The 17452-nt window shown below is 44.8% G+C and overlaps 1 protein-coding gene across 4 annotated transcripts in view; it reads right to left on the bottom strand.

Moving 5' to 3' along the window:
• Nucleotides 1-17452, bottom strand: part of DIS3L2 (DIS3 like 3'-5' exoribonuclease 2) — a 586325-nt gene that overhangs the window by 81572 nt on the left and 487301 nt on the right. For all 4 annotated transcript variants that reach the window (XM_078776999.1, XM_068114366.2, XM_068114368.2 and 1 more), the window contains exon 3: nucleotides 11089-11234. In XM_078776999.1, the coding sequence (XP_078633125.1) occupies nucleotides 11089-11234 (146 nt within the window). The remainder of the gene's footprint in view (nucleotides 1-11088; nucleotides 11235-17452) is intronic.

Here is a 17452-nt window from a genome sequence, read left to right as displayed (position 1 = left end):
AGGAATGCCGAATACAACAAGGTCCAGGTGATGGACGTGACACAAAGTCCCGTATGGAATGCCGAATACAACAAGGTCCAGGTGATGGACGTGACACAAAGTCCCGTATAGAATGCCGAATACAACAAGGTCCAGGTGATGGACGTGACACAAAGTCCCGTATGGAATGCCGAATACAACAAGGTCCAGGTGATGGACATGACACAAAGTCCCGTATGGAATGCCGAATACAACAAGGTCCAGGTGGTGGACATGACACAAAGTCCCATAAAGAATGCCGAATACAACAAGGTCCAGGTGATGGACATGACACAAAGTCCCATAAGGAATGCCGAATACAACAAGGTCCAGGTGATGGACGTGACACAAAGTCCCATATGGAATGCCGAATACAACAAGGTCCAGAAGCGACACGAACTTTGAACCATTTAATATCCAGATTTAGTGAATTATCTTATGTTTACAAAAAGTATTCACACACTGGAAGACGTGAAGGTTTGAAAAATTCTGGATGCTTCCAACCAGGTGAAGTCCGATTGGGTGGATCAGTGACGTGGCTGATGTTCCTGTGAACAATCCAAATGGCGATCATCACGTGGTACGAGAAAAGGTAGCTCGATAATACATTAATGACACGTGCTCATGTCAGCAGCACAGACAGGCATGACGTCGTTATATATGTTAGACATAATGGTTACCTGCCCTGCCATCTCCTTCAACACCCCCGGATGTTTATCCGGCCCCAAAGCTTTATCTTCTTTCGTCACCTCCAGGAAACACACCAGGTAATGTGAAAAAACAACGGAATAACTCGTACGGGTCGACAGGATGTCCAGTTTAACGTCCATCCGAGGGACGGTGCACACACTGATGCATCTCCCTTCCTGGGAAATACCTTGATGACAGTCTATAGCTGTGTCGGGATTCTAACCCAGGATTGACAGGTTCGAGGTGCGTGTACACATCTCTAGGCCATCCTATCAGCCCTTACCTGAGGTACTAAATAAAAAAACTTCTTTATTTAAATATACTAGGGGGCCCGTTGGTCCGTTGTACCAAATTTTAATTGGGCTTCACGGCCTTGTAGCATACCTGCCTTGTAGCATACCTGCCTTCCGAACTCATGGAGCTCTTTTGGGTTTACACCTGTAAGTTTGAATTCGCTTTAATGCCCTTCTGTTTAGTCCCCTTGACCCCCTCCTCCCTCTTACAGATGGACTAAAGGACCGATGACATATACACCTCGTGGCGGTTTTAAACAACATCCATGCGAACATCCACGTGGTTTAATCATCGACCTGCATGCATACCACAGATAGCCGTGGGGACTTATCACTTGACATGCGAACATACAATATCCGCCTGACAAGTTCATGCATGTGATGAGGCCTATGTTGACCTTTTGGCCTATAGTGACCTCAAAAATACTTGGTGGTTGAATTCAGTGACCAGATATGCAAGTCCTCTTCAAATTTCAAGTCAATTGGATGAAAATTGAGGATTTTAGAAATGTGGCCTATGTTGACCTTTTGGCCGATGTTGACCTCAAAAATACTTGGTGATTGAATTCAGTGACCAGATATGCAAGTGGTCTTCAAATTTCAAGTCAATCGGATGAAAATTGAGGATTTTAGAAATTTAGCAAATTTGGTGACCTTTGGCCTATGTTGACCTTTTGACCTATTGACCCCAAAAACAATAGGCTTCTTGCTTTTGACCAACCCTACCATTTGGTGAAGTTTGGTGAAGATCGGTTGAAAATTGTGACCTGTAGGCCGGTGAAAAAACAGACAAACAAACAAGAAGACGTCATGCGTAGCACGATACTTGCAAAATCCCCCACCCCCTCCCCCCCCCCCCCCACAAAAGTTTTCCATTGATACAGCGAATTGTCCATTTCATGAAGATAAAAAATTGCAATCTTGATCAAAGCTCGGGTCAACAGAATGAAAAGTGACGATTTTTCAGCTGAAAAATGAGGATTTTAGAAATTTGGCCTATGTTGACCTTTTGGCCTATGTTGACCTTTTGGCTTATGTTCACCAAAAATATGATTTGCGGTTGAATTCAGTGACCAGATATGCAAGTCCTCTTCAAATTTCAAGTCAATTGGATAAAAATTGAGGATTTTAGAAATTTGGCCTATGTTGACCTTTTGGCCTATGTTGACCTTTTGGCCTATGTTGACCTTTTGGCATATGTTGACCTCAATAATACTTGGTGGTTGAATTCAGTGACCAGATATGCAAGTCCTCTTCAAATTTCAAGTCAATTGGATGAAAATTGAGGATTTTAGAAATTTGGCCTATGTTGACCATTTGGCCGATGTTGACCTCAAGAATACTTGGTGGTTGAATTCAGTGACCAGATATGCAAGTCCTCTTCAAATTTCAAGTCAATTGGATGAAAATTGAGGATTTTAGAAATTTGGCCTATGTTGACCATTTGGCCTATGCTGACCTCAAAAATACTTCGTGGTTGAATTCAGTGACCAGATATGCAAGTGGTCTTCAAATTTCAAGTCAATCGGATGAAAATTGAGGATTTTAGAAATTTAGCAAATTTGGTGACCTTTGGCCTATGTTGACCTTTTGACCTATTGACCCCAAAAACAATAGGCTTCTTGCTTTTGACCAACCCTACCATTTGGTGAAGTTTGGTGAAGATCGGTTGAAAATTGTGACCTGTAGGCCGGTGAAAAAACAGACAAACAAACAAGAAGACGTCATGCGTAGCACGATACTTGCAAAATCCCCCCCCCCCTCCCCCCCCCCCACAAAAGTTTTCCATTGATACAGCGAATTGTCCATTTCATGAAGATAAAAAATTGCAATCTTGATCAAAGCTCGGGTCAACAGAATGAAAAGTGACGATTTTTCAGCTGAAAAATGAGGATTTTAGAAATTTGGCCTATGTTGACCTTTTGGCCTATGTTGACCTTTTGGCCTATGTTCACCAAAAATATGATTTGCGGTTGAATTCAGTGACCAGATATGCAAGTCCTCTTCAAATTTCAAGTCAATTGGATAAAAATTGAGGATTTTAGAAATTTGGCCTATGTTGACCTTTTGGCCTATGTTGACCTTTTGGCCTATGTTGACCTTTTGGCATATGTTGACCTCAATAATACTTGGCGGTTGAATTCAGTGACCAGATATGCAAGTCCTCTTCAAATTTCAAGTCAATTGGATGAAAATTGAGGATTTTAGAAATTTGGCCTATGTTGACCATTTGGCCTATGCTGACCTCAAAAATACTTCGTGGTTGAATTCAGTGACCAGATATGCAAGGGGGCTTCAAATTTCAAGTCAATCGGATGAAAATTGAGGATTTTAGAAATTTAGCAAATTTGGTGACTTTTGGCCTATGTTGACCTTTTGACCTATTGACCCCAAAAACAATAGGCTTCTTGCTTTTGACCAACTCTACCATTTGGTGAAGTTTGGTGAAGATCGGTTGAAAATTGTGACCTGTAGGCCGGTGACGAACAAACAAAGAAACAGACAAACAGACAAACAGACAGAACCACAAACACAACCGACCAATATACTTGAAAAATCTTCGATTTTGCAAGTAACAAACAAACAAGAAGACGTCATGCAGAGCATGATACTTGCAAAATCCGCACCCCTTCCCCCCCACCCCCCGCCCCCACCCCCAAAGTTTCATTGATACAGCAAATTGTCCATTTCATCAAGATTAAAATTGACGATCTCAATCAAAGCTCAGGTTAATAGGATGAAAAGTGACGATTTTTCAAATGAAAATTGATGATTTTAGAAGTTTCACCTTGAGTTGACCTTGGACCTTTTGACCTCAAAAATAGTTGGTTTCCCTATTTAGTGACTCGATATGCAAATGCTGTTCTATTTTGAAGTCAATTGGATGAAAATCGACAGTTTTTCAGATGAAAATGGATTATGGAAGTTTGACCTAGAGTTGACCTTTGACCTTTTGACCTCAAAAAGTTTGTTTTCCTAATTCAGTGATGCAATATAAAAATGCTGTTCAATTTTCAAGTCAATCGGATGAAAATTCATGGGTTTTCAGATGAAAATTCATGATTTTGGAAGTTTGACCTTGAGTTGACCTTTGACCTTTTGACCTCAAAAATAATATATTTCCCAATTTAGTGACTCGATATGCAAATGTTGTTCAATTTTCAAGTCAATCGGTTGAAAATTGACAGCTTTTCAGATGAAAATTGACGATTTAAAAAATTTGACCTTGAGTTGACCTTTGACGTTTTGACCTCAAAAATAGTTAATTTCCCAATTTAGTGATTCAATATACAAATGCTATTCAATTTTCAAATCAATCGGATATAAAATGGCGATTTTAGAAATTTGACCTCCAGATGACCTTTGACCTCAAAATCAATAGGCTTCTCAATTGGGACGACCTATACAACTTGGTGAAGTTTCGTGACGATCAGTTTAGAATTGTGACCTGTAGGCCGGTGACAGACAGACAGACAGAACCACAAACGCAACCGACCTATATACTTGAAAAATCTTCGATTTTGCAAGTAACAAAGACAGACAGGGGTAAAAACATAACCTCCATCCACCTTCGGTGGCTGAGGTAATACATGAAGAGGATTATAACTGATTAATTGATATATGTGGGAAAATTACATGTTTGTTCAGGGTCGCCCAGATAGCCTAGCACTGGTACGATTCACCAGAGGACCTGGGTTCGATTCCTGGTCTGGGTGTGTAATTTTCCCACATATGTCAATTTATTAGTTATAATCCTGTTCATTCATTTAAAGATAAACAGGTATTCATAACTAGAATAGGCAGTTGAGTGACGAGATAGGTATCTCAAGCTACCTTGTTTTTCCAAAATGGCGATGAAGTATTAGCTCCTGTGACACACGTCACACAAATAAACATCTGCAATAATAATAGCGTAAGGACTCGACTTTGTTATCCCTTTTACGCCGCACCCAGTGACCCGATGCCCACGGCACTAATGGATTTACGATCTACGAACCGCGCTCTTTGTTCATCACGTACAGCCATACTCGAAAAATCTGAATTAGCCGACGTTGGGGGCCAAAAGCATCCGATTAACTGCCGATACGACGCCATCTTACGACGCCATCGTATTGGCGTCTGCTGGGCGAAGGCGAAGCAAGCCGTCCGCTGATTGGACAGGCAAAGGCGAAAGCAAGCCGTCCACTAAGTGGACAATCCAGAGCATGCATTTGTGCCGGTGTCGGCGATCGTTCATATACGCACTCTTCATTCTCATCTTTCTTCTTAACTCTTACTCGGACAAGCAAATCCCCTATGCCATCCATAATGGTACACTCTATCCATACACCACATTATCCCTTCAGTGGATGTTCCACGGGTTTCGGCTAGTCTGCAATAATAAAAGGCAGTGTCCATCTGTCTGTCTGTCTGACTGTCTCCTCCATAACTCCAAAACCATGAAACCTAGCGGCCCCAAACTTTGCATGCATACACCTGGACCTCCAACAGATTGCAGTGATGAAAACTGGGTGTTTGGGTGTGTTATAACACCCTTTTTAAAGATAATTAACGAGATGCTCATAAGAGAAAACCCCCCCAAAAAACTTACAAATATGGCGGCCCACCATCTTGTTCATCCCACTGCCACTCGCTGGGTCCTTAAGCTGCCATTTTGTTTCGGCCTATTCAAACGTGCCTTGCTTTGGAAAAACAATCAATTATCATTACATGACTGAAACATATCATCAAAATCTGGATTCAGATATGAGGATTGGATTTCGTAGACTAAATAAATGTCCAAATCTGGAGTGAAATCTGCCAAAATTTACCATTTCTAGCGATTTTAAAAACTAAGTGTATATATGCATTTATTTAAGCAAGGCTGTGATTGTAATTCTGGGTGTTTTTTTTTTTTTTTTTCCTTCATTTTTTTTTTTAAGCTTAATTCATACTTCCATGGGAGAGGGTGTCACTCCACTGTACCTGCGATCTGTTTTTCAAATTCCTCAGCCATTTGAACCAGAAGCAATCAGCTTGCTATCGCTTGCCAAGCCAGCCGTTCCTCATCACCCATTCCATTGGAGCGTTTGCTGGGGTGCTTAAGCTGCTTCGCGAGAGCTCGACAAATTAAGTCAGAAATACCTCTGTACTTAATCAATTAGTCACAAGGCCGGGGAAGTTTGGGTGTGTTATAACACCCTTTTTGAATATGATTAACCACCATTTGGTGGTTAATCTCACCACATACAAGGCTTTCATCCGCAGCTCAATGGAATACTGTTCTCCCCTATGGGCTGGTGCTCCTGCCTCACACCTAGCTCGGCTTCACGCTGTTGAAACCAAAGCTTTCAGAATTATTGGAATCTCCCGCGATGAAGCTATCTCTGAGGGCCTTTCACTCACTCACCGCAGGCAGGTAGGTGGTCTTTCTGTCTTCTACCGACTCCTCTCCGGCCTTGCACTCCCAGCTCTCTCTGTGCTCTGTCCCCCAAATATTCCTACAGGTCGCACAAGATCTGCCAGCAACCCTCTGATGGTTAAACTGCCGAAATCTCGGCTCTCTGCTCACCTTCACTCTTTCATTCCTCTTTTCTCCCGCCTCTGGAACAAACTCCCTCACTCCCTTCAATCCCACTCCTCCCTCCAGGTCTTTAAAACAGCTGTTCACCACCATCTCTTATCTTCCCCCATCCAAAGCCTTGATCTTTTCTACCCCTGCTAATTCACCCCAGATCCACCTTGTTTGAAATTCCAACTTCTTTCCTGGAAGTCCTGGCAGTGTCCATATGTTTTATACCTCTCCCACCGCCCCCTTCCCATGCTCCCCCCCCCCCCCAAAGCCCTCGCCCTCTCTCAGATCTCTCGATGTCTCCATGTCTCTCGGTCCCTGCTCTCAAATGTTGTGTTTGTGTCCTTCCCCCTCTCTCCTCATCTTGTCTACCGCTCCCGATGTTATATGTTTTATGTGTCGGTTTGTCTTTTTGTGTGATTAATGTTCGCTCTTTCACGAGCCTCGATCTTGTATACAAAAAAAAAATTGCTATTCAGTGGTGAATGCTATTCAGTCTGATTTTGCAAGCCATGGCGTTACAGTAGACATAGCTCCCTTTTTGTTTTTATTCAGGCTGCTTTTGCAAGCCATGGCGTTGCAGTAGACAGAGCTCCCTTTTGGTTTTTATGTACCCATTTTATTATTAGTCCCCTACCGGTGTACACCGGAGGGGACTATAGGTTTGCACTCCGTCTGTCAGTCTGTCAGTCTGTCAGTCTGTCAGTCCGTCAGTCTGTCAGTCCGTCAGTCCGTCAGTCAGTCCGTCAGTCTGTCAGTCTGTCAGTCCGTCACGCAAAGAACAGTTTCCCGGACTTTTTTTTCTAAACTCTTAATGCTAATGATTTCAAACTTGGTACACGGTTTCCTCATGATAAGTTACAGATCAAAGTTCGAACTTCACGACGTTTCGATCATTTTTGACAAAGTTATGGCACCTTGAACTTTGGGAATTTCCAAATTATGGCAGACTGCTGGTAGGGGACATGTATTGCAGCGCAATACTCAGAATGCTTGTTGACTAACATTTTAATGCGATATACTAACCCTCCCCTCCCTTCCCTCTCTCTCTCTCTCTCTTCTCCTCCTCCCCTCCCTCTTCTTCCCTCCGCCACTCCCACCCCCCCTCTCTTCATATTCCCGTCAGGAAGTGACTCATTCATTGTTACCTGGCAACGCCGGGTACTTTTCACCCCTCAGCCCAAATTGGGCTAAGGGGTATTGTCGTCCGGGCGTCCGTCAACTTTTGGTTTCCGTCAATTTCAAGGAGAACGGCTTGTCCGATTAAATCAATTTTTGCAGTGTGTGTTGGGGTTGAGTAGAGGAAGGTTCCTTTCGGAAATGGGTGCGCTGCGATTTTCAATATGGCCGCCACGGCAGCCATCGTGAAATTGGTTTCCGTCAATTTCAAGCAGAATGGCTTGTCCGATTAAATCCATTTTTGCAGTGTGTGTTGGGGTTGAGTAGAGGAAGGTTCCTTTCGAAAATGTGTGCGCTGCGATTTTCAATATGGCCGCCACGGCAGCCATCTTGAAATTGGTTTCCGTCAATTTCAAGCAGAACGGCTTGTCCGATTAAATCCATTTTTGCAGTGTGTGTTGGGGTTGAGAAGAGGAAGGTTCCTTTCGAAAATGGGTGCGCTGCGATTTTCAATATGGCCGCCACGGCAGCCATCTTGAAATTGGTTTCCACCGTTCATGGGCTGAGGGGTTACGCCCACTTTGCGGTGCTATTTATTCTAGTCTGTAATATACGTGGTGTTTATCAAAGGTTTGTGCAGCATATACGACTAATGCAAATATTCGGTGGTGCCACTGTTGGACTAAAAGATGGCATGTGCCACTCGTCAAGGCCACTGAGGAAGTGTCAAATGAACGTTACATGGGAGAGTGCCATGGATCATACTTTATTTTCTTACACTCATTAAAGGGATTTGTGAAGAACAAGTACAGTGAATGCAGGGCAAGGATATTGTGAAACTTGGGTGTAACTCGAAACAAATGAAGAACCAACACGTTAATTTGGAATCACAACATCATCAGCCAAGCTCTCAGGTGGGAACTCATGCCAATCCCATGTGATGCCATCTTGAGAGTCGAGAAGGCAGGCTCCAACAGTGGCTAAAATGCAAAACTATAGCGACACCAAATGAAGATTCATCACAAACACCTAAACTTGTCTTTTGCAATCATTTTGTTTCAAGGTAGTTTTATAAGCTTTAAATGAAGTATTCATGCCATTACACCTGTGTTGGAGATGAACCCTGACGATGTTTACTCACAATTCCCACAGGGACACGAGAAAGCGGCAGGACCAGGTACAAAGCAATTGTTCTCCCTTTCCGTGTCCCTCCCTGCTTCACATTACTAGATATCACAAGAAGGAAATTAAACTTTGATATCGATCTGCAAGCAATATGCCCGAGTCTCATTACAACCTTGTGCCCGATTCTGTGCCACCGGGAATACACGGTGTGTGTGCGTAATTTCCTCACCGTTCCAACAGGGAATGCAATATGAAAGATAGAAATCGGAGGTGGACGGTGAACAGCTGTGGCTACGTTTGCGTCCATCTTTGTCAAGAGTTGGAGCATTCATTAAATAGTGAAAAAGTTCACTTTGTGTCACATAAACAACGCGACACCTTTACAGAGCAAAAAATAATATAAATCAAAATGTGTCCTGTCGTACAATTAATAAATGAACAAACACAAAATACAGCTCATTAAATGGTCAAGACTAGTAAGTAGAAGTTGATGCAAATGAGTCGATGGATCTACCTCCTCCCAAGTTAGATGTCCACACATTGTTATGGTTGATCTTCAATTAAAGGTCACATGAGAGAGTGAGTGTAATAGAGACACAGAAAACATCATATGATTATAACTCGAGTTGTGATCTGCAAAATGATTTTACAAGGGAACCTGACCTTTGACCTGTTGAACCCAAAGTTGAATCATTTCAACTTTGTATCACAATCCATACTTTTGACAACTTTGGTTGGAATCCCTTCAACGAAAAGACCGGCTGGACAACCCTCCCATCGACTTTCTCAACAATCCTCTCCAAGAAGTTCTGTCGCTCAAGGTTTTGGGTCTCACTATCTGCCATGATCTTTCTTGGGAAAACCACATTTCCAAGCTGGCCTCCAAAGCCAGTCGCCGACTGGGCATCCTCCGTCGTGCGAAGTCCTTCCTTGGCACACCTGAGCTCCTCACCACATACAAGGCTTTCATCCGCAGCTTGATGCAATGCTGCTCTCCCCTCTGGGCTAGTGCTCCTGCCTCACACCTAGCTCGGCTTCACGCTGTTGAAACCAAAGCGTTCAGAATCATTGGAATCTCCCGCGATGAAGCTAACCCCGAGGGCCTTTCACTCACTCATCGCAGGCAGGTTGGTGGACTTTCTGTCTTCTACTGACTCCTCTCCGACCTTGCTAATCCAGCTCTGTCCCCCAAATATTCCTACAGGTCGCACAAGATCTGCCTGCAACCCTCTTATGGTTAAACTGCCAAAATCAAGACTCTCTGCTCACCTTCACTCTTTCATTCCCCTTTTCTCCCACCTCTGGAACAAACTTCCCCACTCTCTTCAATCCCACTCCTCCCTCCAGGTCTTTAAAACAGCTGTTCACCACCATCTCTTATCTTCCCCCATCCAAAACCTTGATCTTTTCTACCCCCGTTAATGCACCCCAAATACACCTTTTTCAAGTTCTGTTTTCTTTCCTGAAATCCCCTGCAGTGTCCATCTTGTTTATCCCGTGCACCCGGTCCCAGCCCTCTCTCTTCCACAGATCTCCTGATGTCCCTGTTCTCTACTGTTGTTGTGCTTCCCTCTCTCTCCTCTTGTCCCCCTTTATTATATATTATATGTGTTAGCTCTTACATGAGCCTCGACTGAGGATAGAAAAAAAAAAAAGAGTTTACAAGTCATTGTGGTACTGAAAGTCTGCTACACACACACACACACACACACACACACACACACACACACACACACACACACACACACACACACACACACACACACACACACACACACACACACACACACACACACACACACACACACACACACACACACACAAATCTGAAAAAATCATTTTCTCATGCCTTTGGCTGCAGATGCATAAAAATGGGAAAATAAAATTCGAAGAAGATGATTTTTTTATATTTATCGAACTGTGGAGTAGACCAGACATTTTCAAGAATCTTGTCATTTATCTTCGATTGCAAAGTTCACAACGACGAACCCTGTTTTCCATTTCATCATCCTTTGCTCCGTCCCCTCCAACAGGATTTGCCCGACCCCATCCCAGTTCTTCGATGGCATCTTCTCGACCCCACTCCAACAGCATCTGCTCTGCCTACCCTCACCCTCCAATGACATAATCTCAACATATTGGGAGAACTTTGAAAGCAACATGAGGATGTAAAATGGCAGGTGCATGGCAAGTTAGAGATAAAAGAAAAGATTCGACACACCGGTATTAAACACTGGGCCAACAACATTACAAAATCTACTGTGTGTTTCAGACTACTCCACTCCAACTCACCTGCATCGATCTTGCTGTTCCTGTTGTTGACGACAGCCTTTGGAGATTTAGGCCGTGGTTGGCTCCTGATGTTCACGTGCTGAAGGGCCGAATGCTCAGAAGTCATGCGGCTTTGGAGGCCAGGTGAGATCACATTCTGCATTTGGCTGTGGATGGTACACAAGGTTGGGCAAATGATCACGTGACAGTATGTCAGATTAAGAACCAACAAGTTAGAAATATTTCACCTTGAAGACGACGAAGGTCAAAACTCCGGGAAAGTTACACAAGGATATTTAATAAGGACACGGCTTTGCCTCCAATCCCACACACAAAGCTGTCACATCTCACAATCATGACATCAAAGAAGAGAAGCGGTCATATCTCACAATCAGGACGTCAAAGAAGAGAAACGGTCATATCTCACAATCATGACGTCAAAGAAGAGAAGTGGTCATATCTCACAATCAGGACGTCAAAGAAGAGTCGTGTAAACAGTCAGAAAGGAGACTCGACTCCCCATTTTCATTCATTATTATGAGTGGTCTCGGTTGAAGTCGTCTCGGTTGAAGTCGTCTCGGTAAAAGTCGTCTCGGTAAAAGTCGTCTCGGTAAAAGTCGTCTCGGTAAAAGTCGTCTCGGCGAGAGTCGTCTCGGCGAGAGTCGTCTCGGCGAGAGTCGTCTCGGCGAGAGTCGTCTCGGCGAGAGTCGTCTCGGCGAGAGTCGTCTCGGCGAGAGTCGTCTCGGCGAGAGTCGTCTCGGCGAGAGTCGTCTCGGGCAGAGTCGTCTCGGGCAGAGTCGTCTCGGGGAGAGTCGTCTCGGCGAGAGTGGTCTCGGCGAGAGTGGTCTCGGCGAGAGTGGTCTCGGCGAGAGTGGTCTCGGCGAGAGTGGTCTCGGCGAGAGTGGTCTCGGCGAGAGTGGTCTCGGCGAGAGTGGTCTCGGCGAGAGTGGTCTCGGCGAGAGTGGTCTCGGCGAGAGTGGTCTCGGCGAGAGTGGTCTCGGCGAGAGTGGTCTCGGCGAGAGTGGTCTCGGCGAGAGTGGTCTCGGTTAGAGTCGTCTCGGTTAGAGTCGTCTCGGTTAGAGTCGTCTCGGTTAGAGTCGTCTCGGTTAGAGTCGTCCCGGTTAAAGTCGTCCCGGTTAAAGTCGTCCCGGTTAAAGTCGTCCCGGTTAAAGTCGTCCCGGTTAAAGTCGTCCCGGTTAAAGTCGTCCCGGTTAAAGTCGTCCCGGTTAAAGTCGTCCCTCTTAAAGTCGTCCCTGTTAAAGTCGTCCCGGTTAAAGTCGTCTCGGTTACAGTCGTCTCGGTTAAAGTCGTCTCGGTTAAAGTCGTCTCGGTTGAAGTCGCACATTGAGAATGTAACTACAACGTTAAGCGAGGACCGACTGTAACTGCATTAGTGAAAAGTCCTTGGAGGGAATCCAACTCTACGTCAAATAAACTCGAACATTAAAAAAAGTTTCATTGGTGGAACGTTTTTGCTGTTCGTCAAAATAATTAAAATATGATAAAATCAGAAACCCCAGGTGTGAGGGCAGTGGGGTAATTTGACTGGGTGACCCTTGGGTCATCGGTCAGATGAACCGGAACCAGGGGTAGGGCCGGTTTGGAAAATGCAACGAAGAAAGGGCAAACATGTTTGGGAACCACACAGGTGTGGTTGCTGATCCAATGGGAAACTCTTTACCGCAGGTGTGTGGTCACGGCATCAATGGCGCGCCACACAATCATCCATTGGTACGTTGTGGGGAAAGTGCTGCCTGGACCAAATGTCCAATTGATATCGGTTAACCCTGTTGAACCTTCCTCCAAGAAGAAGAGTCTTCCTTTTTAATCTATACCCTCGTTTTGTCCCTGACTGGGAGTTTACGTTTTATTTTCACGTGACCCGAGAGAGGTGTCGGGGAGGAGAGGAAGGGGATGTCTCAACATCCAAAATTCTTATTTGTGAAACATCAAACCATTGCAATGTAAACATTACTCACCCTCACACACCATACTGATATATTATAATAACGGTAACTTTTAACCAAAACATAGGGGCAACACCCCTGGTGCTCACCTGGTAGAATAAACAGTACATACACTGACTAAAGGTATTTTAAACCAATTTCAATGGTTGTTAGAAGACAGGGCAGCATGTAGAATTATACCAACAAAATCATAAAACTTTAAACAAACAAAAAAATAACTATTTTGGGGGCAACCCCCACCCCTCCCACAACCCCGTGTACCTACTCAGACCACAATTTTTCTAATGACGAACAAAATTTGGTACATCATGGGTGATGAAGGTTGTGGTGAAGTTTCATCGAAGTAGTGTGTAGTGTCAGAGGAAAAGGCAAATAACTATTTTGGGGGGTCAAACCTGGATCCACTTTACCGCCCCCCCACCCCCCCCTCCCGGTAAACCACCTTAGAACCAGATTTTTTTTTAATGCCGTGAACAAACTTTAGTCACAACAAAACAAGTATAATTTGTGACAAATTTGGTCGCAATCCCATCAGCGGTTTCGGGGACGAAGTTTCAAGTTTTTATGGACGGACGGGACGACGCGCCATCGCAAAAGCAACCTTAACTTCGTTCCAGGTGAGCTAAAAATATCAAACAAACACAAGTACAATTTTTAAAATAACAAAAGACCATTATAACTATCATCTGCACATTAGCACAGGAGTCGGAGACCCAGGTGTTCAATGGTCCACCTCAGGTGCTGCGATTGTCCCCAAATCCACGACAAGACTTTTGCTGATTAATCAAATTATTTTACCAAATGAGTGTTTTAATTCACCTTTTGCACTCCATGCATGTGCCTTCTGTTTACGTTTTTCATTCCCTTCTGTTTACCTTTTTCATTGCCTTCTGTTTACATTTTTCATTGCCTTCTGTTTACCTTTTTCATTGCCTTCTGTTTACCTTTTTCATTGCCTTCTGTTTACCTTTTTCATTGCCTTCTGTTTACCTTTTTCATTGCCTTCTGTTTACCTTTTTCATTGCCTTCTGTTTACCTTTTTCATTGCCTTCTGTTTACCTTTTTCATTGCCTTCTGTTTACCTTTTTCATTGCCTTCTGTTTACCTTTTTCATTGCCTTCTGTTTACCTTTTTCATTGCCTTCTCTTTACCTTTTTCATTGCCTTCTGTTTACCTTTTTCATTGCCTTCTGTTTACCTTTTTCATTGCCTTCTGTTTACCTTTTTCATTGCCTTCTGTTTACCTTTTTCATTGCCTTCTGTTTACATTTTTCATTTTTTTTTTCTTCTTTTTCTTGTATACAGAATCGAGGCTCGTGAAAGAGCTAACATTCATCACACAAAAAAAAATCAAAGAGACAAACAAAATATATAAAAAGAGGGAGCGGTAGACAAGATGGGGAGAGAAGGGGAAGCACACAAACACAACATTTGAGAGCAGGGACATCGGCAGATGTGTGGGAGGGAGAGGGCTTGGGGGGAGGAGGCGTGGGAAGGGGGGGGGGGGGGTGGGAGAAGTATAAAACACAAGGACACCAAAGATTTCCAGGAAAGAAGTTGGTATTTCAAAAAAGTGGTTTTGGGATGAAATTAGCGGGGGTAGAAAAGATCAAGGTTTTGGATGGGGGAAGATAAGAGATGGTGGTGAACAGCTGTTTTAAAGACCTGGAGGGAGGAGTGGGATTGAAGAGGGTGAGGGAGTTTGTTCCAGGGGCGGGAGAAAAGAGGAATGAAGGAGTGAAGGTGAGCAGAGAGTCTTGATTTTGGCAGTTTAACCATAAGAGGGTTGCAGGCAGATCTTGTGCGACCTGTAGGAATATTTGGGGGACAGAGCCCAGAGAGAGCTGGGGGGGAAAGGCCGGAGATGAGTCGGTAGAAGATGGAAAGACCACCAACCTGCCTGCGGTGAGTGAGTGAAAGGCCCTCGGAGTTAGCTTCATCGCGGGAGATTCCAATGATTCTGAACGCTTTGGTTTCAACAGCGTGAAGACGAGCTGGGTGTGAGACAGGAGCACCAGCCCAGTGCGGAGAGCAGTATTTCATTGAGCTGCGGATGAAAGCCTTGTATGTGCTGAGGAGCTCAGTTGTGCCAAGGAAGGACTTCGCACAACGGAGGATGCCCAGTTGGCGACTGGCTTTGGAGGCCAGATTTGAAATGTGGTTTTCCCAGGAAAGATCAAGGCAGATAGTGAGACCCAAAAGCTTGAGTGACAGAACTTCTTGGAGAGGATTATTCAGAAAGTGGATGGGAGGGTTGTCCAGTCGGTCTTTTCGGAGAGACATCGTAAGAGTGTGAGATTTGTCAGGATTGAAAGACATGTTCCACTTGTTTGCCCAGTCTGTGATTTTGTCCAGGTCTGCAGAGTGAGGCTGCAAACTGCCAATCTGAGGGATGAGGAATGGAGCGACAGAGAGTAGAGTCATCAGCAAAGAGATAGAGAGGATTTTCAAGAGAGTCAGAGAGATCATTGATGAAGACCAGAAAAAGCACAGGGCCCAGAACACTGCCTTGGGGAACTCCAGCCTGAACAGGAAGAGGAGATGAGAGAAACCCATTCAGGGCCACGCGTTGACTACGACTAGAGAGGAAGTCCGCCAGCCATGCGTGGAGATTTCCATGGATACCAAAGGAGGAGGGTTTGGTGAGCAGAGCGGGGTGCCAGACCGTATCGAAGGCACGTGATATGTCAAGGGAGACAGCTCTAATTTCCTGTTTGGCATTGAGGACCTCCATCCATTGTTGAGAAAGCAGCAGCAGCATGTCTAGAGTAGAGTGACCAGGTCTGAAACCAAATTGATGATCAGAGATCAAGCCATTGGAGAAGAGGAAAGATTTAATATCCGAAGCAATGATGGATTCCATGACTTTGCTGACAATTGGGAGAAGGCTGATTGGTCTGTAGTTGCTAGCATCTGTTTTTGCACATTTTTTGTGCAAAGGGGTGATGTTGGCTGAGTTCCAAGCAGATGGCAGATGACCTTGAGCAAAAGAGAGGGTGAAGAGAACAGAGAGAGGGAGTGAAAGAGCGGAAGAACAGGATTTTAGGACCCGTGGGCTGATGCAGTCAGGTCCAGTTGCAGAATCAGAGTCGAGGGTTGACAGAAACCTTTCCACCTTGTCAGGAGGAAAGGACACATAGTCCAGGAGCAGCTGGGTACGACTGGGTATGGTGGGTACAGAGAGGGATGGGTTTGGGACACCAGATTTAGAGGCAAATACAGAGTTGAGGCATTCAGCTTTTTCACGTGCGGAGTCAGCTGTGTAGCCGTTTGAGGTGAGGGAGGGGATGGAGGGGGAACAAACACCAGAAACAGATTTGACCAGACACCACCAGGCTTTGGAAGAGGGAGACAGATAAGAGAGTTCTGTCTTGAGAATGGAGAGATATCGTTTCCTGGCTCTCCTGAGGGGGGACACAAACTTGTTTCGGGCTTTGTGAAAGGAAATTAGATTTCCTTCTGTTGGAATTGCTTTCCACGAGACGAAGGCAAGTTGTTTCTGGGCAACAGCCTCACCACAAGATTCCATGTACCATGGACGAGAGGAAGGGTATGACAACTGAAGACGAGATGGGATAAATCTGTGCATGAGAGAGAACAATTTACTTTGGAAGAATTCCCAGGATGAGTTCATGTCAGAGGCGGTAGAGATGGTACACCAGTCCAGATGATTGATGGCTGCTTTAAGACCGTGCCAGTTGGCCTGAGTGAAATGCCAGACTCGTCGACGCTGAGGAGGCTCTCTGAGAATGGTCAGAGAGATGTCCACTTTAACAAGCACATGATCAGATGAGCCGATTGGAGCAGAAGAGCAGCAGACATTTTCAGGGAAGTTAGTCATGACCAAGTCCAGAAGAGAAGATGCTCCGTTGACTGAGATCCGGGTCGGGAAATTGACAGATTGTGTCAGTCCCAGTGAGTCGCAGAAGTCCTTTGCTGAGGAACCATGGCTGGTGAGAGAGGTACCGACACCCAGCCAACTGGCATGGTGACAATTGAAATCACCACATATGAGGAAGAGAGAGTTGGGATGGGTAGATAGAAGTTGGTCCATATTATGAGACAGCGAGATGTAGATTGAGTCATCACTGTTTGGTGGACGGTACAACACACATATGAACAAGAGGTGGGAGCGAAGGGGAAGCCGTAGCCAGAGGTATTCCTGGGGGTGAGGTGGAGAGAAGGCAGTGCAGGGCGAGTGAGGAAGAGAGTTTTTTTAATAAAGATAGTAACCCCACCTCCAGGACGAGGCTCAGGTCTATCATACCGGAGGAGGGAGTAACCTGGGAGAGATACCAAGGAATCAGAGACATCATGAAGGAGGAAAGTTTCTGTTAAGCAGATCACGTCTGGTTTGTCAGAAGCAACCTGTATGGAGAGATCAGTCAAGTTTGAGCGAAGGCCCCGGATGTTTGAGGT

The sequence above is a fragment of the Myxine glutinosa genome, chromosome 4 (assembly GCF_964187855.1).
Source record: "Myxine glutinosa chromosome 4, kmMyxGlut1.1, whole genome shotgun sequence".
Lineage (NCBI taxonomy): Eukaryota > Metazoa > Chordata > Myxini > Myxiniformes > Myxinidae > Myxine > Myxine glutinosa.
This window is presented reverse-complemented; position numbering and strand designations above follow the sequence as displayed.